At 54.5% G+C, this 21,653-nt stretch overlaps 9 protein-coding genes across 9 annotated transcripts; 4 read left to right on the top strand and 5 right to left on the bottom strand.

Moving 5' to 3' along the window:
- Window positions 1-565: 565 nt before the first annotated feature.
- BO72DRAFT_490712 (ATP-dependent RNA helicase SUV3) lies at window positions 566-3,517 on the bottom strand. Its single transcript, XM_040948147.1, has 3 exons — window positions 3,104-3,517; window positions 1,872-3,034; window positions 566-1,815 (listed from the first exon to the last, which is right to left on the bottom strand). Exons 1-3 carry the CDS (start codon window positions 3,212-3,214, stop codon window positions 732-734), a joined length of 2,358 nt encoding a protein of 785 aa, XP_040795212.1. The 5' UTR covers window positions 3,215-3,517; the 3' UTR covers window positions 566-731.
- Window positions 3,518-3,648: 131 nt separating this feature from the next.
- Window positions 3,649-6,604, top strand: BO72DRAFT_453910 (Sec1 family protein). The gene is made up of 7 exons (XM_040946094.1): window positions 3,649-3,993; window positions 4,065-4,102; window positions 4,193-4,280; window positions 4,343-4,489; window positions 4,542-4,744; window positions 4,801-5,267; window positions 5,333-6,604. Exons 1-7 carry the CDS (start codon window positions 3,960-3,962, stop codon window positions 6,444-6,446), a joined length of 2,091 nt encoding a protein of 696 aa, XP_040795211.1. The 5' UTR covers window positions 3,649-3,959; the 3' UTR covers window positions 6,447-6,604.
- BO72DRAFT_453909 (putative G-patch domain protein) lies at window positions 6,335-7,724 on the bottom strand. Its single transcript, XM_040946093.1, has one exon. The coding sequence runs from the start codon at window positions 7,674-7,676 to the stop codon at window positions 6,717-6,719; it is 960 nt and encodes a 319-aa protein (XP_040795210.1). The 5' UTR covers window positions 7,677-7,724; the 3' UTR covers window positions 6,335-6,716.
- A 232-nt stretch (window positions 7,725-7,956) lies between these two features.
- On the top strand, window positions 7,957-9,605 carry BO72DRAFT_504341 (putative oxidoreductase; the record flags this gene model as incomplete). Its single annotated transcript, XM_040949146.1, has 2 exons — window positions 7,957-8,133; window positions 8,229-9,605. 2 exons carry the CDS (start codon window positions 7,957-7,959, stop codon window positions 9,399-9,401), a joined length of 1,350 nt encoding a protein of 449 aa, XP_040795209.1. The 3' UTR covers window positions 9,402-9,605.
- On the bottom strand, window positions 9,468-11,108 carry BO72DRAFT_453907 (NAD-dependent epimerase/dehydratase family protein). The gene is made up of 4 exons (XM_040946092.1): window positions 11,026-11,108; window positions 10,724-10,958; window positions 10,198-10,654; window positions 9,468-10,143 (listed from the first exon to the last, which is right to left on the bottom strand). The coding sequence occupies exons 1-4, from the start codon at window positions 11,052-11,054 to the stop codon at window positions 9,749-9,751; spliced, it is 1,116 nt and encodes a 371-aa protein (XP_040795208.1). The 5' UTR covers window positions 11,055-11,108; the 3' UTR covers window positions 9,468-9,748.
- A 1,424-nt stretch (window positions 11,109-12,532) lies between these two features.
- On the top strand, window positions 12,533-13,527 carry BO72DRAFT_27294 (uncharacterized protein). The gene has a single exon (XM_040940223.1). The coding sequence runs from the start codon at window positions 12,872-12,874 to the stop codon at window positions 13,457-13,459; it is 588 nt and encodes a 195-aa protein (XP_040795207.1). The 5' UTR covers window positions 12,533-12,871; the 3' UTR covers window positions 13,460-13,527.
- A 764-nt stretch (window positions 13,528-14,291) lies between these two features.
- BO72DRAFT_392592 (deadenylation-dependent mRNA-decapping factor PAT1) lies at window positions 14,292-16,988 on the bottom strand (the record flags this gene model as incomplete). Its single annotated transcript, XM_040941906.1, has 3 exons — window positions 14,292-14,415; window positions 14,469-16,763; window positions 16,837-16,988. The coding sequence occupies 3 exons, from the start codon at window positions 16,986-16,988 to the stop codon at window positions 14,292-14,294; spliced, it is 2,571 nt and encodes an 856-aa protein (XP_040795206.1).
- A 979-nt stretch (window positions 16,989-17,967) lies between these two features.
- On the top strand, window positions 17,968-19,725 carry BO72DRAFT_27263 (glycosyltransferase family 15 protein). The gene is made up of 4 exons (XM_040940220.1): window positions 17,968-18,320; window positions 18,378-19,157; window positions 19,211-19,499; window positions 19,554-19,725. Exons 1-4 carry the CDS (start codon window positions 18,279-18,281, stop codon window positions 19,616-19,618), a joined length of 1,176 nt encoding a protein of 391 aa, XP_040795205.1. The 5' UTR covers window positions 17,968-18,278; the 3' UTR covers window positions 19,619-19,725.
- A 298-nt stretch (window positions 19,726-20,023) lies between these two features.
- Window positions 20,024-21,054, bottom strand: BO72DRAFT_417639 (mitochondrial 37S ribosomal protein uS12m; the record flags this gene model as incomplete). The annotated part of the gene is made up of 3 exons (XM_040942611.1): window positions 20,024-20,294; window positions 20,356-20,456; window positions 20,598-21,054. 3 exons carry the CDS (start codon window positions 21,052-21,054, stop codon window positions 20,229-20,231), a joined length of 624 nt encoding a protein of 207 aa, XP_040795204.1. The 3' UTR covers window positions 20,024-20,228.
- Window positions 21,055-21,653: the final 599 nt, after the last annotated feature.

The raw sequence follows: 21,653 nt of genomic DNA, 5'->3' as shown, positions 1-21,653 counted from the left end.
GAAAGCGCAACATACAATGGATTAAGAAGCTTTCAGGCGAGAGCTTTCGACCTATGCCAAGAGTCATGATGAGAAGAAACAGAGTCAAGAAGTAACAAGATCAAAAAAAAAAGCTCGCCCGCCAGCGCAGGCTACGAAAACCCCTCTTATCCCCGGGTGTTTTCATACCATTGAATCTCGACTGGTAGAGCCAGCGTCTGCAAGTGCCAGCCGAGACTCGAACGCAGGACCTGGGCGTTTACCTCTACGATCAACGGCAGTGTTTCCCAAGTACGCCACAGGCCCTGCTGATTACCGATTTAGAGCCGGAGTAGGTTCATATAGGAGATTCGTGCTCCCTCTTCGATAGGCGGTGTAGACATCGCCCGGACGTAGCTCGGAGGTATGTACTCAGTATGTACAGTATAGCGCTACACCGCCGCCTGAGTTGTGCCGCTATCTCATGCATCAAAATACGGTGACTGCGGAGTAACTACCTAGTTAACTCGACTCTTGACTGCTTCGTTCTGTACAGCTTAGCATGCCTTGCACGTGTGACGGATCAAGCAGAATTCAATTCTTGGTTATTCGGAGTAGGGTTATCTCTGTACATACGTTCCTTTCCTCAGTTTCTAGTATACAAAAAGTCCGCAAGGATCATAATCCACCTGATCTATATACAGAAGAACCAAACATGATAGGCACGAACATGCGCTACGACTCATTAGATAAGAGCCCCTTCAACTATGAATCTAGTGAGATCCTCCTTGGGCTCTTGACTGTTCCTGGGTCTGTTCCTCCTGGGCGGGTTCTTCCTGGGCACCATCTTCTTGGGTACCATCTTCCTGGGCACCCTCTTCCTGCAGATTAGCATCTTCCATAGGGTCGTCCAGCACAGGGTCTTCCAGCAAGTCGTCTGTGTGTAGCGCGTTGTCTTGCGCTTGATCATCAAGCGAAGCCATGCCGCTACCATAGGTCGTATCGGCGAACTCGGCCAACAGTTGCTGTTGTTCCAAACTCTGTCTCTCGATAGCGAGCTGCCGTCGGAGAGAAGAGTCCGTTCTGAGCTGCTTGTTGGCGGAGAATTCTGTCAGAGCCCGGACCATCCTTTCTTCCAACAACTCCTTAACGTGCATGGCCAGAGTTCGGTCTGTGAAAATGCCGCCGAAACGGAAGCTCAGCCAGAGATATAAGACGATTGACTTGTGTAGAGATTCCAAATCTAGGGTGTACTGTTTGTTGGCTGAAACCTCTTTTTCGAGGATTTCCAGATTGAGGCTCGAAAAGCTTATGAGATGACCGTTCGAGTTCTCAGCAACGGCGCGAGCGAACTCAATAGCTGCATCCTTGCCGATGACATCCTTGACGTACATAGGTGCGGCCATGAGAGTCAGTTGGTCAGGTATGCGCAGCCCTTCGACGGCATCGATGACCTCGGCGTTTTCGAGCTGAGCGCGAGGATCACACAAAAAGAATAATGGATGTACTTGTGCAACCGACAAAATGCGCTTGATCAAGTATTCCAGGGGGGTGTTCGCCGGGTAATGAGCCGAGAACTTCTGGAAGACAGAGTCCGGAGCCTGCAAGCCCGCGGCAACAAGGGGAGGGGGCTCTATCTCCATCGCCTGCTTGATGTAAGGTAGATCAACTTCCTCGAGGGATGTCACCCAACCGACATTGTCTTCTTTATCATTTTGAGAAACTTTCCCGTGCTGCACAGCAGGCCTGTAACGACCTGCTCGTCCTCCGATCTGCTTGATCTCTGGTACAGTGAGCCGCACAAGCCCTTGCGGGAGCTGCTTGGTCACGGTTTCAAAAACGATACGTTTGCAGCTCCTAGAAGACGCGATATTAGTATCTGAGAAAGTCGGCGATTACCAAAAGCAACTTACAAATTGAGACCCATGCCAATAGCGTCGCTAGCAACTAGAAAGTCGTAGTCATTGTCCGGATCGTTGAAGAGTGCAGCCTGCTGGGTTCGAATTTCGGCCGGCAAACTCCCATAGACGATAGCTGCTCGTTTCCCCGTGGTCCTTTCAATCTGTGCTTTCAGAGCGTGAATCCCAAGACGCGAGAAGGAGACAACACAGTCTCCTTTCTGAAGATTGTTTAAGTTGCCTCCGAGACTCTGCTTGGCAACTTTCAATTCGTTCAGTCGTTCGTAGCGGTGGATCTCGAGTTTGTCACCAGTTAGAGCTGCCAGCTCTCGAATCAAAGGAACCGCTCGCAGTTCACCACAGAGATGAAGTTCTTGGACGCGAGCACCCAGGAAAGCACGGGTCCAAGCCCACCCACGCCGAGTATCACTGATCATTTGGATCTCATCGATGACACCGACTTCATATGACTGTCCTATGCTACACATCTCCACCGTATTGCTAACAATCGCTGCCGATTCATCACCATCACCTTCGTGGATCTTAACTTCATCACCAGTGATCAAGCTGCAGGGGATTCCGGCCGTCGTAAAGCGCTGGTATACTTCCTGGGCCAATAGTCGCAAAGGTCCAGCATAGAAGCCAGATTTGGACGCTTGCAGGCGTTTTAGTGCATGGTACGTTTTCCCCGAGTTGGTGGGACCGACGTGTAAGTGTATTGTGCGCTGGATGGCGCGTGCTTGCGGGAACAACTCCGTCGGACGTCGCATGTCAGCCAATATCTTCTGCCGGACCTGGTTCGGTGTCCCATATTCCGCCGTGATATCTTCCGAGTACATCTGGAATTCTATCTCATCTCTCAGTCCCCTGACTCCATAATTGCTGTAGGCCTCATGCAGGGCATTCTTGAGGCGGCGCAAGGCACCCGCGGCTGCAGGAGTTTTGCGATCGTCTAGTTTGCATGCATTCAGCACCTGTCTTTCAAAGGCATCCCACCTCTCCAAGGATGTCCAGTCTTTCGCTCTCGTGAGCTTGGTGCGATAGCCTTCGAGACTTTGCTTGACGACCGCCACAAAATCAGGTCCGGTCGATCTTAGGCGATCTCTGGGAGGAGACTTGGCACGAGATGCATTCTTTCCTTGCTCTTGCTTGGCCCGATTGCCTCTATCTTTTTGTCCCTGATGGTAGTGAGAGGAGAAGAATTAGCATTGAATCCAAAGAATTCAGGAACAAGTGCTTGGCCATACAGCTTTTCTCAGCAGCACTGGCGAAGTTGCAAAGGTCCGATTCGCAGGACGGACTATTGGCTGCAGTGTGCACAAAAGGCATCGACTGCCTTTGCTGCTCCATAGGCGCATGCCTGACGCGGAAATGAGAGATTGAGGCCTATGCTATCGTGGAGTGGTATGTTCTTTCGTTCCGTAATCAAATGGCAAATCTGGTTGTTGAACGGGATCGTCCAAGGCGTGAGGGCGCAGGGACGGGACGATATTACCACACTTATCACACTTATCAGGGTTGAAAGGCTGGGAAAAAGAGATCAAATGTGAAGAATATTAGCAGAGAGATAGAAGAACACAGCAAGCTCCCTCTTAGAAATCCCCTCCGTCATTAATTCGCCATCGATAACGTTTTTTTTTTTTTTTCTGCCTTTACTCAAGCTGCGGCGGCGATAGAGTAACTTGGAAGACTTCCGAGGCGGGAGCGAGTGGCTACACCGCCTTCCCAAGGTTAATCCCCTGCGGCGGAACTTTGGAAAGCATACTAGGCAGCGGAGGAGAGAAGAGGGAAAGAGAGGGAAAAGGTGGGGACCGGACGGGACTCGGAGCTCGAGGGGTCTCAAACCATCTGCTACGTTTCATAAAGATAACTTACCTCAGTTACTCAGTATTACCATCATCACCCCCTGATTGATCTTCGCGCAGCGCCCCTCTCGCTTGCTTGTCTCTTACCTTGCTTGGTTGCTGGCTTGCATTTGCTTAACCTCCTCTGGTCTGCTGCCCTAAACTGCCTTAGCACCCCTCACTCCTCACCCCTCTTCCCAGTGTTGTGAGTTACAAGTTACAAGTCTATGCCCCAGCGGAGGGCTGCCCGTCAGCCAAAATGAGCGCCTCAATCCTCAACATTCAGCGCGACAGTAAGTCACCTGGCTATTTTATCGTGCGCGCAATATTTTTTCGTACTAATTTATCCCTTTCTTTCCTTCAGTCATTCTGAACACCATTCGTTACGCGGCGGGGAACGAGGTACGGTCTCTCGCTCATTGCTCCTCTTGATAGTTCCGGCCCCCTCACCACTCTCACAATCCGCATACCGCTGACATGGGGCGCTTGTAGTGGAAGGTCCTAGTCGTGGATGAGACCAGTCGGAAATTAATCGACAATGCCGTCAGCGAGGACGATATCCTCAACCTGAACGTGACCAGTAAGCGGAACTTCATGCCGAATTTATACATGTCGGTAGGCGCTAACTGGCCGGTTCCAAAGATGTCGAACAGATCGAGCACCGGCGCCCAACAAATGCCTCCATGGATGCGCTGTACATCCTTTCCCCCCTTCCGCATATTGTCGACTGTTTGATGGCCGATTTTGAGCGGAAGAGATACAAGAAAGCATGGCTGGTTTGGACGTCCTGTTGGTCGCAGCATTCCTTGGGTGCTATGGTTGGTGCTGACGTACGGGGCAGTCCTCGATCCGCAACAACGAGCTAGACTAGACCGGTCGCAGATGGCGCATGATAATATCGCCAATGTTCAGATCATGAATGCCGATTATTTCCCCCGCGAATCCCGCGTCGTGACATTCCGGGATCCATGGAGCTTTCCAGTTCTGTTCCACCCTGGTTGCAACCATTTGATCCGTGCGCACTTGGAAGGACTGGCTCAGAAGGTATGGCAAAAGCTTGAGCTCCACGGACCAGCTTTGCATGCTGACAACGGTGGGAGATTGTGTCTCTCTGTGCAAGCTTAGGAGAGTACCCGATCATCCGGTACTATCGGCCCAGGACCCCTACCCACGAGGCCGGCGTTTTATGCTCACACCTGGCCCGCTTCATTCAAAGCGAGTTGGATCAATTCGCGCAATTTCAGCGGGACTTTCCGCCCCCATCATCTCGCCCTCGCGGGGTTCTCCTTGTTGTAGACCGCTCGATGGACGTCGTAGCGCCTCTGCTCCATGAGTTTACATACCAGTCCATGGTGCATGATCTGCTGCCCATCAACGATGGGGACAAGGTCACGTACAAGACCGTCATCAATGAGGGCGGCGCCAATCAAGAAGTCAAAGAAATGGAGATTAATGAGCAGGACAACGTATGGGTTGAGTACCGACACATGCACATGAAGGACGTACTGGGGAAGCTGGGCGAAGATTTCGCCAAGTTTCGAGCAGCCAACCCTCAATTTGCGGAAGAGTAGGCTTTTCTCCCATAATGTTCTCCCCTCCGATCCTATGTCCTAAAACTGACATGAGCTCCAGCAACAACAAAGCGAACGTCAACACAATCAAGGATATGCTTGCAGGCTTGACTGAGTTTCAGCAGGGCCGCGATGCATACACACTTCATTTGAACATGGCACAAGAGTGTATGAAATACTTCCAGGAGCACAAGCTTCTGGAGGTCAGCTCTGTCGAGCAAAGCCTGGCAACCGGCATGGATGAGAACTACAAGAAGGCCAAGCATCTGGGCTCCCAGATTGTTCAACTCCTCGATGATGAAGCGACTCGACAGCCGGAACGACTGAGACTTTTACTACTTTATATTATCTACCGAGGCGGACTGCTCGCCGGAGACATCCGCAAGCTCATGGCACACGCGCAACTTCCACCGCAGGACGGGGAAATCATATCCAATCTGGACCTACTTGGCGTGCGTGTAGAGAAGCCCCTAAAAGATGACAAGCCTCCTGTACAACCGCTATTTACTCGGAAGCCGCCAACGGCAGTCGACATGGAAGAGGAAAGTTTGACTCGTTACGATTTGAACCTCAAGCTGATCTTGGAGGACCTGGTGCGAGGCACCCTTGACACGACTGTCTTCCCACCCACGCGTCCACACACGGAAGGCGAGGGCTCGAACCCACAAGATGCCTTGTCGCAAGCATCTCTCCGGAGTGCGAAGCCCACGTGGGCGCGAACGCGCACAACCGGCGAGCAGCCTCGCCAGCGCATTATCGTCTTCATGGCGGGTGGCGCGACCTACGGCGAGGCGCGTACGTGCTACGAGATCTCGCAAGCACATGCCAAGGATGTCTACCTGGCCACGTCCCATATGCTCTCGCCGGGGCTATTCCTGCGACAGATCGGCGACCTCAGCGTCGACAAACGACGGCTGGACATCCCGGCCGAGCGGCCGAAACCTACGGCACCTGCTCATCTCTTCGAGAAAGAAGCGCCCCCGCCACCTCAACCTCAGGCGAAGAAGCCCGTCGCCGCTGCCCCGCCTTCGGCCGCAATGGCCTCGATGTCACTTGGACACAAGGCTCCCAGCGGCGGGCCGAGTCCGGCTCCGGTTCCTACCAGCTCCAAGCCAGGCAAAGAGCACAAGGAGAAGGAGAAGAAGGAGAAGAAACGCCACCACTTTTTCCGATAGGCTGTTCTGCCACTCTTGCCCCGTAGCCCACTCCATAGCTCAACCCTGATCTCATCTAGCGCAGCTGTGATACCAAGTTCAATTGTCTGTTAGTTTCGAGCTATCTCCGGCCCTAATCCATCTTAGCAAGATCAGCAAAGCAAAGTGTACACGCATCCCGGACAACGAAAAATAATTCATAGACAATAAATAATGGAGGGTATCTAAACGTACGCCACAGAAACAAGGCCACTAAACATTCCAGAACTCCCCTCCCCTCGCCAAATGAATTCAACCACCCCCAAGATACCTCAAAACCCTCTCATCCTGATAAAACAGCTCGCGCAGCCTCTCCCCGCGCTTCCTGGCATCCACCTGCCCCCTCCGCACCTCCTTGGCATTCAACTTCTGCACTTTCCCACTGCCCCTGGTGCCCCCGGCATCCTTGCCGCCCCCGCGCCTCCGTCTTTTGTAGTCCCCCTCCTCATCCGATGCTTGGCCTGCAACCCCCAACCCCACCGTATCAACCTTCACTTTCCCTTTCACCGGCGCCACGATCCCCTCCCGCCCCGGCGCCCCCAGCCCCAGCCTGCTGTCCGGGTCCCAGCCGTAGGCGGCTAGGTAGCGCAGGCCCGGGCGGGTGCGGTCCAGGTGCGAGGGCGGGTGCGAGTGGGTGAGGCAGAGTTGGTGCGCGAGGGAGGCTTCGTGGGGGCGGGGGCGGGGGTGGGGATGGGGGGTGGTTTCTGTTACGGTTTGGGTCTCTGATGAGGATGATGCTGCTGTGTAAGGGAGGCTGCAGATTTGGCAGATTTGAGATGTCGGGTTCGGGTTGTTGTTGTGTTCGACAGGGGGAGTGGTGGTGGTTGATGGTGGTGTTGGTGCGGAGTGGGATTGTGGAATTGCTGCTGCTGCTGTAGTGGTGGTGGTGGGGGTATTCGTGGTGGTGGTGGTGGTGGATGGAGCTATGGCTGGGAAATCTACTGTGGACTCCTCCGGGATAGGCGTAGCGGATTTCGCGAGGACGATGGAGAGGTATGTGTTCGCGATGGTGGCGCCTGTCGTTGTACTAGGTGCGGTGGACGCGGCGGCATGGCGGTGGAGGGCGGCGTCGGTGGTGTTGAGGTCGGGCCCGTCGGAGGAGCGCACGAAGGGGACGCGCTTGCGGCGGATCCCGGCGCCGAAGACGCGTTGGTCCTCTAAAGGGAGGAAGTAATCTTCTTCTTCTTCTTCTGCGGGGTTGTTGTCTGGCATTGTGGTGGTGGTGTTGTTGTCGAGAAGAAACCCACAGGTAGATGAAAAAGGCAGGAGAAGTGACGCACCTCTGCAGTGGCGGGAGATCGGCCGCTAAGCCGCAACCTCCTCCGCGCGGCCGCCGGACGGGCCAGATTTGTTGGACTTCATTTCGGGTCATCTTTGTCGACTACAAATCCCCAAGTCAACTCCCTCCTTTTCTTAGTCGTGGTCTCCCCTTTGACTCGAATCTTATCTGTTGTTTGAAGCTTTGCACTGTCGTCGTCCCTCCACCACCATAATGCCCATTCCCCTGATCGTCCAGGGTGTCACCGAGGGTGTCTCCTCCATCCCCATCGCCTGGACGATCCTCAAGCTCACCCCCTGGGTTCTTGTGATTGCCGTCCTGAAATTTTACTTTGGCGGCGCCCGCAATTCCTCGGAGCGGGTGATGCACTCCAAGGTCGTTATGATCACGGTACGATTCCCTTTACCCCCCGTTTCTCCGAACCTCCCCCAACAATACCCCCCTCTCTACCAAAAAGAAAGCCAAAAAAACTAAACAAAAAAAAGGGAGGAACATCCGGCATCGGCGCGCAAATCACACAATCCCTCGCCGCCCGCGGGGCGCAAATCATCCTGCTGACGCAACACAGCCCCTCGGACGTGTTCCTGGTGGAATACATCGAGGACCTGCGGCGCACGACCAACAACCAACTCATCTACGCGGAGCAAGTGGACCTTGGCTCACTACACTCGATCCGCACCTTCGCCACCAAATGGATCGACAACGTCACGCCGCGCCGGCTGGACATGATCATCCTGTGCGCCAGCACGAACCCCCCTCAAAAGACCCTGACGGACGACGGCCTCGACGAGGAGTGGCAGGTCAACTACCTGGCCAACTTCCATCTGCTGAGTATCCTCAGCCCCGCGCTGCGCGCGCAGCCGGCGCACCGCGACGTGCGCGTCATCTTCGCGGGGTGCTCGTCGAGTTACATCCGGGCGGGCGCGTTTGATTTGCGGACGGTCGAGGATGTGATCAATCACCAGGTGTTGCAGCAGCAGCAGCAGCAGCAGCAAAAGTCAGCAGCGGCGGGGCAGAAGGTCGGGAAGAGTGGTCACGGGAAAAAGACATCTACAGCCACCACCAACAACAACAAGAAACAAAAGCAGAGGCCGGAAAGTCTGTTCGGGATGAGCAAACTCGCCCTTATGGTGTTTGCGCACTCGTTTCAGAAACATCTCAACGCCTTCAAGCGGCCGGACGGCCACCCTCCGGCCGCGCGGGTCATCATGGTAGACCCCGGGTTCACGCGCACGCCCGGCATGCGGCGCTGGATGACGGGCGGGTCGCTGTGGGGCCTGCTGGGGTACCTGGTCACCTGGCCGGTGTGGTGGCTGGTGCTCAAGTCGCCGCAGCAGGGGGCGCAGAGTTTCCTGTACGCGGCGATGGAGGCGCGCTACGGCCGCGACGAGGGCGGGTGGATGATCAAGGAGTGTCGCGAGGTGGATGTGGCGCGGCGGGAGATCCGGGACGAGGCCGCGGGCAAGCTGCTATGGGAGTTCAGTGAGAAGATGATCGAGGTCAAGGAGAAGGAGAGTGCCGTGCTGCGGGCGCGGGCCAAGAAGGAGGCGGAACTGGCGGAGGCGGCCGAGCAGAAGGCCGCTGCCGCGCCCAAGGCACAGACCCCTGGGTCGAGGAGGAGTCGGAAGGGCAATGGCAGTGGCGAGAGTGGTAAATAGACTGGCTGTATATATGGTGCGATATTTTGGGGGAGGTTAAGAGTGGAGTGCATACATGCATGGTTCTGGAGTTTAGGTAACTGTTTCAAGACACCTCATCTATCCACCTCAAGGGTCGGGTAATCCAATTACTTATTTCATGACACCTCATCTATCCATCCACTCGCGAGACAACAACACAGCAAACACAAGCAAGTGCAATTACACCAGGCATATCTTTAAGAAAGGAAATTCGTCTCATTCAGATCAAATCTATTGATGCGATTTTGGTTCTTCCGCCGTCGCCAAAGACATGCTAATTAAATCAACAGTAGGTAAGGTAGGTATCATTCACGATCAAGTTTAGTTTAGTTCTTGAGCTTCTCGAGGAGCTCGGCGGGGGGCTGTTGCCGGTATCCCTCAGGGTTGTTGCGGGTCCAGAGCCAGAGATCCTCGCAGGCCTGCTCGAGGGTGTGCTCGGCCTTCCAGCCCAATTCCTGGATGGCCCGGCTAGGGTTGGAGGTGAGGTTCAGGACGTCACCGGCACGGCGGGGGGCGACCTCGTAGGGGAGGTCGCGGCCGACCGCGGCGGAGAAGGCACGGATCATCTCGTAGACCGTGCTGCCCTTGCCGGTACCCAAGTTCCAGGCACGGACACCGGGGTTGTTGGCGCGGAGGTAGTTGAGGGCCTTCAGGTGGCCGTCGGCCAGGTCGAGGATGTGGATGTAGTCACGGATGGCGGTTCCGTCGTGGGAGGCGTAGTCTAGCATCGTGTTAGTTCGCTGGTGAGAGGAGAGGAGAGGGAATCTTAACGTACCATCGCCGAAGACGAGGAGCTTCTCACGCTTGCCAGTGGCGACCTGGGCCAGAAGAGGGAGCAGGTTGTAGGGGACACCCTGGGGGTCCTCGCCCATGATACCACTGGGGTGAGCACCGGCGGGGTTGAAGTAGCGGAGCAGGGCACCGTTCCACTTGTTGGCCTCGGCCTCCTTGCCGGCCTTGATGGCGTTGTTGCGCTGAGCGTTGATCAGATCGGTGATAGCGGTCTCCACGGCGAACTTGGTGTTGCCGTAGGGGTTGGTGGGACCCAGAGGGCAGTCCTCGGGGATGGGGATCATGTTGGGGAAGCGAGTGGCGTCGCCGTAGACAGTGGCGGAGCTGGAGAAGACGATGTTGGTGACATTGTTGCGGACCATGGAGCGGAGGAGGCAGATGGTGCCGTAGACGTTGACGTGCCAGTAGTCCAGAGGCTTCTCACCGGACTCTCCGACAGCCTGAACACAGGGGAAATGTTTAGTATAGTACTTGCAGGTGCAATGGCAAAGCAGACGGGTTAGACGCACCTTGAGAGCAGCGAAGTGGATGACGCTGTCAATGTCGGGGTGGGCCTGGAAGACCTTGTCGAAAGCCGCCTCGTCGGTGACATCGAGCTGGGCGAACTCGGGCTTCTTGCCGCAGATCAACTCAATGCGGTTGAGAGCCTCGGCGGAGGAGTTGTAGAGGTTGTCAGCGACAACGACCTTGTAGCCAGCCTGCAACAAGGCAAGGGTGGTGAAAGAGCCAATGTAGCCCGTGCCACTGCGCGGTTGGAGATTGCGGGGTCAGTTCCAGCTGTAAGAGATTGGGGTGCAATGGTAGAACTTACCCAGTGACGAGAACTGAACCAGCAGACATGATGAAGGAGGATTGGATTAGATGGCGGAGAGGGGAAAGAGAGAATTGGAGTGAGGAAGGGGAGGAGGGGATTGGGGGGGAGAAAAGAAAGGGAACAGAAACAGGAACAGGAACAGGACAGTAAGACGGGATATTTAAGGAGGAGTGAGTGGACTCATTGGATTGGACTGGGAAGGGAAGAGTTGGCTGCTTTCGAGGATGGGAAACATGGTGGGGGGGGGAGGGGGGGGGGGGGGGGGGGGGGGGGGGCACAGGCACTGACTGCAGTGGGTGGACTGTGGAGGGGCTTTCCGGAGGAGGACCACTGCACCAGGTACCGTTTCGGTATGGTCAGAATGGTCAGACTCCCTATTTCTCCGTCTACACCGCCCGGCATAACCCGGTTAACCCGGTTTTGTAGTGGTAACTTCCGGGTATGATGAGGTAATTTACTAGTACTTATCGGGGGCTGACGCGGGCTGGTCTCGATTTGTCTGTTTTGTCTGTCTGGTCGCAAACAGACCATCCATCGTCTCTCGGCTGCACCAAGTCAATTGTCGGCATAGAATGGCACCGGTTGAGTAATCTACAACTTCTTGCTCCCTCTCATCTATCCTCATTGTGTATGTCCAACACCCTCCGTTCAGTCTGTACAACAGTCTTACCTGTTCCTATCAACACAAAGGATTGTTTGTGCCCCGTTGGCTGATGATCACTGCAGTGCTTCCCAGACAATCCTCCCCGTAATGAGTGGTCAACGGGACGATCCAATCCACCGGTTTAATTTACCCAAACCATCAAACCACGATCATGACACTTTTCAGGGACAATTCTCTCGGTCTCAGGTGGGGAGACAGTCGCCGACTTGCCAGACAACAACTAACATAAAGACGAACAGGGATGGACTGATAGCCAACAGCCACAGCCACATGCAAGCTGCAGGCCCGATGCATATGCCTGCCCTGCCGTAGCCGACCGAAAAGCCAAGCCAGAGCAGAGCAGTAAGTCAGTTCTCGGTCCGACTCGCTTACGACAGGGGGAAATAAATGAATCACAAAAAAAGACCAATCCTTCATATTCATGGAAACTCCAACGGTCCAGCACCTTGGAAATAGTAATCTATCGACTCGCGCACCTCACCAAAACCATGCATCTTTAACCGACCTCTCCAGTCCAGGCTGAACCCCAATTAGCACGAGCGGGTCGGCGGTTCCACTGCGCAAAGTGGATCTGTGCTGTGCTCCTCGAGTTCAGTTCCGAGGGTCTTCTGCCCGCCCCCCCCGTGTGTAGGTTAGAGGTTGCAAGTTGCTGCCAGTCAGGAAAGGAAGAAAGAGGTTGTCTGGCCTAATTCCTACTATTGATGGCACCACTGCAACGCTCGCCTGTGCTAACTAATATATCGGCTTGTCTAGCCTAGTCTCGCCTGGGACTAGACTCCGGGGGCTGGTTCGGCTGTGCATTAGTTATTGTAGTAGTCGCTCTTTTGCTTGCAAGTCCTGTCTACTTGCCTAAGACTATACAGGTGCCGCCGCTTTTATAACATCGGCACGTGACTCATCCTTCTATACTCTTATACTCCTGGACACCTGATGCGAAGAAAACCACCCGCCCCTTTCGTCCTCGGGCAGTATCTCAAGCTACAGATAAAAGGCTAGTTTCCTCTTATGGGGATCCAAGCTCGAACGTCGTCGCCGCCGCCGCCTCGTTCAATTCGTTTCTCAGGTTTGTGACAGGCGTGCTTCGTATGTGGCGGCTGTGGCTGCCATGACTGGAGGCTGGGAGATCGCGCGCGAGAGGCGGCTCCGGGTCGAGGTTCAGTGTATCAATCCAAATATTCAATGGAGTGGGACGAGCCCGATCGACCCTTCCGACAAGACTTGGTGAAGCAGAGTTGGTGGCGACGGCAGGCAATGCGCGTCATGGCGAAGACGTGGATCGAGGGGATGGTAGTTTCAAGAATGTTGCGGAAGTTCCGCCAAATGGCCGTGAGGGGCCCTGGAGCGTTCGGAGCTGTCGGGAAGATTCTCCTTGAGATTGAGTGCCACCAGGGTCACCACGCGCAGACTTGGGGCGGCACTGCGCAGAGAAAGCGCAAGGTCGGATTGGGTGACTTCGACCCAGTGCAGGTGCAGCCTCATCAGGCGGGAGAAGTGAACCTGGGGGGGGCCATTCTCTCCGGCGTGACAAGACTGTGGATGCGCTGGAAATATCGGCAGGCAAAGACGGGCAAGGTGGCGCGATATAGAGCCTTGTATGTCAGTCGCAGGGCACATAGATCCAGGTATGCCAGGCACGTTGCAATCGCATCGAACAACTCTGGTGGGAGGGACTCCATTGTGTGCGGCAGGTCAGATGCAATTGGGGAGGTGGAGACCAAGGGGGAGAGGGAAGAATGCCTCGTAAGTGTGTGTGAAATTGTGCATTAGTGAATAAATGGAGTGGGACTGACCCCGTGGAGTATAACCTTGGATAGAGCATCAGAAAGGGAAAGTTGCTGGATTTCTGCTGAAACCTTGTTTAGTGGTCGAGGAGGCCATATACTTACTTTATCTTATGTAACCTTTATAAAGAATATTGGTGTTTGGGTAAGGAACATATTGTATAGGAGTTGTGGTGATAACCACAGCTGTTCGTGAAGTGCGTGGTGTCTGGGAAGTGCTTGGCCTCCTCTACTAGTAGCAGCCGCAGCAGTAATAACTTAGTATTCAATAGTGCAATCATGTCTTTTTCCATCGTGGATCTTGCATAAGCATAACAATATAATCAAATAGAACATGGAAGAAAAGCTATCCACACGACTTTCGAACATGTCCCCCAAATCTCGCTGTAGGACATCACTGAACAAAACTAATAAAGTACGTACGTAAAGTTGGTAGGTAATACATCATTGAAGAATGCACCTCGCATTCACCACCGCCAAAGGTTGGTCGACAGCTCGTTTGGGCCTGTCTCCCTCCAATGCTGCGTCCGAGAGCACCAACCGACCCTGCCTGTCAGCTGCCTCTCTGTCTCTGTCTCTTTCTTGTTCTTCGGGTTTCAGATACCCCGGGTGCAGTTCTACTAAACAGTAGATCACGTCTGCTCAACCCTTTCAGCACGAACAACGGCATGCCGCTTATGGCAGACTGCGATGTGTCTAGAGGCAAACCCGCTCATCTATGGGCCCAAGTCTGCCCGGCCTGACCGACACAAGGTTTCAAAGGTCATGGAGTACCCAGCATTTAGATCAGGCCTGATCACTATGTCCTCTCTGGCTTTCTAACCCAAAAGTTCAACGTCCAGACCGATGGCCCGCATAAACAAATTAACGTTTCCGAGACGCTGGCTGGCCATGTCTGCAGGAAGCGTCTTGCTGTACGTAACAGTTTCCATTACACGATCCCTGTAGAGGTAGTTAGCATCCAATCGATGGATCATAGAAAAGCTTCAACTTACTTCACGGCAATGACTAGGCGTTGCTGTTGATCGGGGCTGGCGCCGATACCGACGGCAGCCAAGAATTGCCAGACGTACATATCGTCACCGGCATTGATGGAACTGGGGAAGATATCGGCAAATGTGGGTTCCAGTGTATCGAATAGCACGTTGAATTTCTCAACCCACTGCTGCCAATCTCGCTCTGACGCTTGGTCGGCTTCCTTCACAATTTCCGCGCGGCTCAGGAGCATGGTTAGGATTCCTAGTCCGATCCTGGTCTTGGCCACCAGCTGAACATGGGTCTGCGCAATCACTAGTCCCAACAATCCAATGATGATATTGAACGGAGCCTCATTGACGTAGCCGAGAAGGCTCGGCATGACCGTCTGAGAAAAGAGGTCGATGGCTTCGCGGACGACCGGAGACGGCTGAGTCTCACCGGGCATAAGCTGTGCGCGTCGGACCACGTCCAAAGTGTCCAAGTGCACAACGATCATGGTAAGGATCGTGACGCGTTGTTCCTGGTCAATGTGACGGAAGATACGGGGGATGGCCTTCTTGCCCTTGGGGTAAGAGAGGAAAGCGATGAACGGGTGAGGCGTGTTAGTGTTGGGGACAATCGGCTCCATAACCTTCAGTTCGCGCCACAGTTTCTGGTTGAGCGAGCGAACATTTTGCCGCCACTCCATATGCTTCTGAATGGCCTCGGGGTCATTCTCGTCTGGCGGAGGCGGCATGGTGCGCTCCATATCTTCCATTTCCATCAGCGTGCTGTAGACGCCCTCGATGTTGGTCAGGATAGACTTCCGGTCGCTCAGACTCAGGTCGGTCTGAGGCTTCTTGGGTAACTTGCCACCTTCGGAGCTCTCGGGCCGCTTGAGGTTGAGCATGGGCTTCGGAGCCTTCGCATTGCCAAAAGAGATCTTGCCCAAGCTACCTTCGATGATAAGTTGTTTGTTCTTGGGCTTGGCCTTGGCAGCCTCGACGGCCCGCTGAACTTGCTGCTGCATTCTCTGCATGTGGTTGTCGGCATTCTGGAACTGTCTCCGGTTGCCGTGACCACCGAGGCGGTTACCAGTCTGGAGGAGATACGTCTGCGCAAAATGACCGAGAGGTTGATGAGGGTGTTGCCGAGGAGCACCGCGGATCTGGCTGTAGACCTGATAGTAGAAATCTTCTGCCAAGACAGCTTCGGAATCCGTGTCCACGACATTACCTGCGGCAGCCACCAGTTGCTGGAGCTGGATACGGGTAATGAAGTTCTTGTCTTGCGGAGTCATCAGACCATTGCCCTTGGAAAGGAGGAAGATCTTGTGGTTTCGCTTGGCGCGCTTCGCATCTTCCATCAAGTATGCCACTCGTTGCTCTTCCGACAGATGCATCAGCTGTTGAGGATTGGTGATCACGGGCAGCTGGGCGTTGTTGGCCCGCATGCTTTGAGAAGGCGGTGGAGGCTGTTGTTGCTGGGCTTGAGGACCTCCAGGTGGGATCATCTGACGTTGAGGCGGCCCCATGTGCTGCGGGGGAAGATTGGCATTTTGCAGAAGGTGCATTGGCATGTTGGGAGCATGCGGAGCAAGCGGATACGGGTCGGGAACCATCGGCGGCTGGTGCAACAGCTGCGCCGGAGGCGGCACACCCTTAGCAAACTGAGCGTGCAGAAGCTCAGGTGGCAGCTGTGCGAAGCCTTCGGGCAGCGGAGGCATCTGAGCTCGCTGAAGCGGGTGAGACGGCTCGGGCATCGACTGAGGAAGAGACACCGGTATCTGGCCAGGCAGTGACGACGGGTATCGCCGCAACTGCGCCTCTACCTCCTCCAAGCTGAGCATCTTCTTTGCCCGTGCCTGGGCCTGGGCCTGGGCCTGGGCCTGCGCTTGAGCCTGAGCCTGAGCCTGAGCGTGCGCCTGTGCCTGTGCTTGTGCCTGTGCCTGTGCAATCATCATTGGCGTGGGTTCCGGTTTCTTCTGAACACCCCAGACGCTCGACTTGGCCTGAAGGTCCGGGATATACCCGGGATCCGAGTACTTCTCATAACCGGTCCGTTTCGGCTGCACAGCGGCAGCACTCACAGCAGGATCGGCAATGATGTCTGCAGTGACAGGGGCGGCAGCAGGGGCTCTGGGCTTCTGGAGACTGTAGCGTATTTGCTCTTCGCCGATGGCATCGGCTACCTGCGCGGTCTTCCCAAAGAAATCGAAGTCCTTTCCGACAGGAGGAGCGCCGAGGTCGTCGCCGAAGGTGTCGTCGTTGAAGGCATCCTGGTCGTCGTCGAGCTGATCGCCCAGGCCATCGTAGGTATCCTCGAAATCAATGCTATACGCGTGTACCAAGCCCATCAGTCATCTTTGGTGCAAGTCAATGGATTGTAGAAGGAGGGGGGCCTTACGCATCGTCATCCTCGTCGCCGCCTCGGAATCCTTGAACAAGACGGGCGCGAGCGACCTCGGCGAATGGATCAGGCGTCTCGAAAATACCCCGGCGCTCGGAAGGAGCAGCCCGGTCCCTGGGCAGGGTGGTGTCAAAGCCGAAGAAAGACATCTTCGGCAGAGGCAGCTTGGATGGGGAACAGGGGGGGGCTGGTGGCGTGGGGAGGGGGGAGGAGGAATTACCACGGCATAATTGTGGTGCGGGATGAGGTTCAGAGCCGGTCTGATATCACCCGCCTGACTAGGTGGGTTTAGGCTTAGCTGTGTTAGTCTGAGTGCCTGAGGCACAACGTCTGTGAGGCGGTCAAGTTCTGCAGAAATAAGGTGCACTGCAGCCACGCCACCACCTGGCGGCCACCCGCCCAACAACACGAAATGATTGTAACTGAATTACGGAGTACTGAGTGGTAACACCCTTCCGGCAAATCGTTGTCAACACAGCCACAGCTACGGAGTACTTCTACCACAAATGACACGGGCTATACGAAGCTTTGGGGGCAATTTCCTAAGATTTACAGGGACGTTTCTATACATCAGTGGAGAGATAGATCTTGCGGCTGCAGTCAATATGATAGACTCGAGCACGATCCCCGAGTCTAATTCTAACAACAAAGATGCAATAGTTAATAATTAATACTAGGTAGTCAAAAGAGAACAGAAACAGGCTTGAGGAGTGGGTGGCCAACTCCCGAACAACGTACGTGGCCTGGCCAATAACCATTGGGGAGGTTACGTCGCCTCCCATTGACTACGGAGTATGAGAATTCCCATTCATTCATTCATCCATTCATTCCTAGTGATTCAGTTCATGCTCCGCCGCAGGGCTGACCTTGTTCGTCCGCTTTTACTCTCCGTAGCGAACAGACAGTTTCCTCTCCTCTCCTGAATTAAGATTACTATAATTCCCCTTTGATCCCTTTATTTATTTGATTTTTTCTGTTTCTTATCAGCCCCTCCTCCTTCTATTTCCCCCTCCCCCTTGTTTATGTTTTACCCGGTCGCAACAAATCCGCGGTTCGGGAAAGACTCATACAAACACTGGTGAGAGATCGAGACCGTTGCCCCATAATAATTACACCACCGCACCCTGTTCATCTCCGTGCTTGTCGCCGATCATCTCGAGACTTTCTGGCAATTCCGGCGCCTAGTCTTCCTTCCACACCGTCCACTTCGTCCACTGCGTAGTTGAGATCTTACCGTGGGATCTCAGGTCTCCAGCTCTTTTCTTTTCCCTCTTCTTCACTTCATCTTGTCGCTCGCTTTTCCCTCTTTATCCCCCAATTCTCCAGGTCAAGCGGTCCCGTGCGAAAGGCCTCCATATTTACCACATTCACTCCGCTCTGCGCCAGTCTAGCCACATCAACAGACTTGAGATTTTGAAAGCACAGAAACCTCGGTGATCATGGCTCTAGGGCCAGTCCGATATCTCCTGTTTGCTGTCACAGTCAGTTCTTTTTGGTTTTCTCCCAATCTCCTTTCATGGCTGACCCGATGCGCCTAGGGACTGGCACTTTTCTTCCTGATATCGAGAAGCGCAATCCCGATTCCGGAGCAGATCGGATCGAAACTCAACTATGGATCCTCCTCGTCCTCGTCCTCTTCGTACTCCCAGAGCGATGCCGCCGCCGCATACTCATCCAACAAGGTCATCCCCGCGGCCGACCGCATGAACGCAACCTTTGTCACCTTGGCCCGGAACAGCGACCTTTGGGAGATGGTCAAGTCGATCCGCACGGTGGAGGACCGGTTCAACCGCAACTATCACTACGATTGGGTGTTCCTGAACGACAAGCCCTTTGACGATGAGTTCATCAAGATCACCTCGGCGCTCGTCTCCGGAGAAACCCATTATGGCGTGATTCCCAAGGAGCATTGGTCGTACCCCGAATGGATCGATCAGGAGAAAGCGAAGAAGGTGCGGCAGGAGATGGGCGAGAAGAAGATCATCTACGGCGATTCGGAAAGCTACCGCCACATGTGCCGCTACGAATCGGGCTTCTTCTTCCGCCACCCGCTGATGCTGAACTACGAATACTACTGGCGTGTGGAGCCCAGCATCGAGCTCTACTGTGACGTCCCGCTGGATCCGTTCCGTTTCATGAAGGAGAACAACAAGAAGTACAGCTTCACGCTCAGTCTCTACGAATACTATGACACGATCCCGACCCTCTGGGACACCACGCAGAAATTCGTCGGCGAACACCCGGAACACATCTCGAGCGACAACTCTATGGGCTTCTTGAGTGACGATGGCGGCAAGACTTACAACAAATGCCACTTCGTATGTATATCTTTCGGAATCACTATCAAGGGTGTGGCTAACTCGATCTATAGTGGTCTAACTTCGAAGTCGGAAGCCTGGAATGGCTGAGATCGAAGGCGTACATCGATTACTTTGAGACCCTGGACCATGCCGGTGGTTTCTTCTACGAGCGTTGGGGTGATGCCCCGGTCCACTCCATTGCCGCCGGCCTGCTTCTCGACAAGGAGCAGATTCATTTCTTTGATGAGATCGGCTACTATCACGTGCCATTCACCCACTGTCCAACCGAGGAGAAGAAGAGACTGGACCTGAGATGCTCCTGCAACCCTAGCGAGAACTTTGATTGGAAGGGTTACTCTTGTAAGTTTGACTATCTCACCGGGTAGGTGCCGGGTTACTTACCATTGCTCGTAGGCACATCTCGGTACTTCCAGATCAACAACCTGGACAAGCCCAAGGGCTATGAGGCCCAAACCTGACTCCGCATGATTGGATTAATTTTGATTTCGGCAACCTTCATCTGCGGTATTTTAGTCCTACTCAACAGAAAATCCCGGGTACTAGTGGTCAACAGAGCAGGTCATCTGGTTGACCACGTACACGCTGGCTGGGAGTCCATTCAGCCATGGAGGAAGGCCTAAAACATTACGGTTCTACAGTACAGTATTGGGGCGTTTCCGACTGACCCAAACATGATTATTTCGCAATTTTCACCCCTTCAACCCCTACTTTCATATTCCCCCCCGTGTCTTGGAGTGTTCGAGCCTCGGTGTTATCGGTCTCACATGTATTGTCATGGAGGCGGTGGTTATTTCTCCTTCAATTTTTTTTCGTCCCGTGTCATTTTGCGGCGAGCATCCCGATTTTCAAGTGGATATCTGATAAGATGGAAAGTGTTATCTTTTCCAGAGACTGTCTCATAAATGTACATAGCTGTTTTAACGATGAACCGAATGCCTTTGAAGATGAAAACGAAAACAAAAAGAAAGCAACCAAAATAGTACAAGGATAGAGCCCCCCTGCAGGGAATCAACATATCATCCAGCTAGACTCAAACATAATTCCCCGATGCACGCATCTTGCGGACGTTTAGTCCGTCTTGGGCTTCTTCGTACCATACTTAGATCTGGCCGTCAAGCGATTGGGAACACCACCCTGTAGCAGCCACCATTAGTGAACAGCGCTCAACCCTGTTCCAGAGGAGAGAGCAACATACCAAATCCATAGCCCCGCGAACCAAGTGGTACTTCACACCGGGACAATCGGGGGCTCTGCCACCTCTGACCATGACGACACTGTGCTGCTGGATATTGTGACCTGGATCGAGGAAAAGAGACTTGTCAGCCATGTCGCTAATAACCAATACCTCATATAAGCCCGCTCATCTCCCAGAGCATGCACAACCAAGAGATATATCACATCCCCAAAAACCAGAGAAGGGAACAACGTAGAACCCACCTTCACCAGGAATGTAAGCCGTGACGACCTTGCCGCTGCTCAGCCGCACACGGGCCGTCTTCCGCTCCCCGGAGTTGGGCTTCTTGGGCTTCGTGATACCGGTCTTGAGGCAGACGCCCTTCATCTGGGCGCGGCCGGTCACGGCGGGCGACCGCGAGCGCCGGGCCTTCTGCGCCACGCGGCAGCCGCGGCGGACTTGGTTGTAGGTCGCGGACCTGGAGGGGGAGGTGGAGAAGGAGCGGCGCGCCGCCGCGGCGAGGGCGATTTGTGAAGCGGGGGTTCTGGTGGTGAGGGCTGCGAGAGCGGTGGGCGTGCGGAGGACGGGGGTGAATCGGGGGACAGCAGCAGCAGCAGTGGCAGCGGTCTTGATGGAACGGATGGGGGTGGTGGTGGTGGCGGGACGCTGGACGAGCGTCCGGAGGGTGCGCAGGGCGAGGGAGGAGATGAGGGCGGGCATTTTGGCGGAGGTGGTTTGTGAGTGATGCTATCCAAGCCGGACTCCCAGTCTCAAGGTACGAGACGTTCGAATTTCCTTCAACGGGAAATATGGCGCCACGTGACTTGGGGCCGGGGGATGGAGAATGGCACGCAGCAGAGAGTTTTTTGCGGGTTGGGGCGGTGTGGTCGGCCGGAGGAGCTTGTGGTGGCAGAGCCGGACGCGCCAGTCGGGAGGGAGCCTACGCTGCTACTATCGATGTCAGAGCTAACGTTACTTGACCTTACCTACATTACCTTCTAATCACTCCGACTTGAACCATCATCCATCTACTCTCACTTTTCTATCCCATCCATCTCCCCCTCTTCTCTCGCTTGACGACCTACACCAGCAAAGCAATCATTGACTATCCCCAACCAAAGCACAAATTATCCACACCACCGCCACAATGGTACGTCCACGTCCACATCCAACTTCAAGGGACCTCCATCAACGCCCTCATTACCCGCCGCCATGAACTTCATCCCATCCCATCTCAACCAACCAACCCAACCAACAACCTCAAGCCCTGTCCCTTCTTAGTCTTCATCCTCATCGCACCTCCCCCACCCTTATCCCCC

The sequence above is a fragment of the Aspergillus fijiensis genome (assembly GCF_003184825.1).
Source record: "Aspergillus fijiensis CBS 313.89 unplaced genomic scaffold BO72scaffold_110, whole genome shotgun sequence".
NCBI classification, from domain to species: domain Eukaryota; kingdom Fungi; phylum Ascomycota; class Eurotiomycetes; order Eurotiales; family Aspergillaceae; genus Aspergillus; species Aspergillus fijiensis.
The sequence above is the reverse complement of the archived record's forward strand: the minus strand, read 5'-3'. Positions and strand labels throughout refer to the sequence as shown.

Excerpts from the sequence above, each read along its gene's own strand:
- BO72DRAFT_453907 (XM_040946092.1), bottom strand. The coding sequence starts at position 11,054 with ATGTCTGCTGGTTCAGTTCTCGTCACTGG. Across the intron at positions 10,959-11,025 it reads GGTTCAGTTCTCGTCACTGG|TGGCACGGGCTACATTGGCT; the intron begins GTAAGTTCTACC and ends CCAACCGCGCAG. Across the intron at positions 10,144-10,197 it reads GCTCCTCGTCTTCGGCGATG|ACTACGCCTCCCACGACGGA; the intron begins GTACGTTAAGAT and ends ACACGATGCTAG.
- BO72DRAFT_490712 (XM_040948147.1), bottom strand. The coding sequence starts at position 3,214 with ATGCGCCTATGGAGCAGCAAAGGCAGTCGATGCCTTTTGTGCACACTG. Across the intron at positions 3,035-3,103 it reads CAGTGCTGCTGAGAAAAGCT|GGACAAAAAGATAGAGGCAA; the intron begins GTATGGCCAAGC and ends CACTACCATCAG. Across the intron at positions 1,816-1,871 it reads ATTGGCATGGGTCTCAATTT|GAGCTGCAAACGTATCGTTT; the intron begins GTAAGTTGCTTT and ends CGCGTCTTCTAG.
- BO72DRAFT_453909 (XM_040946093.1), bottom strand. The coding sequence starts at position 7,676 with ATGCCAGACAACAACCCCGCAGAAGAAGAAGAAGAAGATTACTTCCTC.
- BO72DRAFT_27263 (XM_040940220.1), top strand. The coding sequence starts at position 18,279 with ATGGCTCTAGGGCCAGTCCGATATCTCCTGTTTGCTGTCACA. Across the intron at positions 18,321-18,377 it reads ATCTCCTGTTTGCTGTCACA|GGACTGGCACTTTTCTTCCT; the intron begins GTCAGTTCTTTT and ends CGATGCGCCTAG. Across the intron at positions 19,158-19,210 it reads CTTACAACAAATGCCACTTC|TGGTCTAACTTCGAAGTCGG; the intron begins GTATGTATATCT and ends CTCGATCTATAG.
- BO72DRAFT_27294 (XM_040940223.1), top strand. The coding sequence starts at position 12,872 with ATGGAGTGGGACGAGCCCGATCGACCCTTCCGACAAGACTTGGTGAAG.
- BO72DRAFT_453910 (XM_040946094.1), top strand. The coding sequence starts at position 3,960 with ATGAGCGCCTCAATCCTCAACATTCAGCGCGACA. Across the intron at positions 4,103-4,192 it reads GTTACGCGGCGGGGAACGAG|TGGAAGGTCCTAGTCGTGGA; the intron begins GTACGGTCTCTC and ends GGGCGCTTGTAG. Across the intron at positions 4,745-4,800 it reads TGGAAGGACTGGCTCAGAAG|ATTGTGTCTCTCTGTGCAAG; the intron begins GTATGGCAAAAG and ends CAACGGTGGGAG.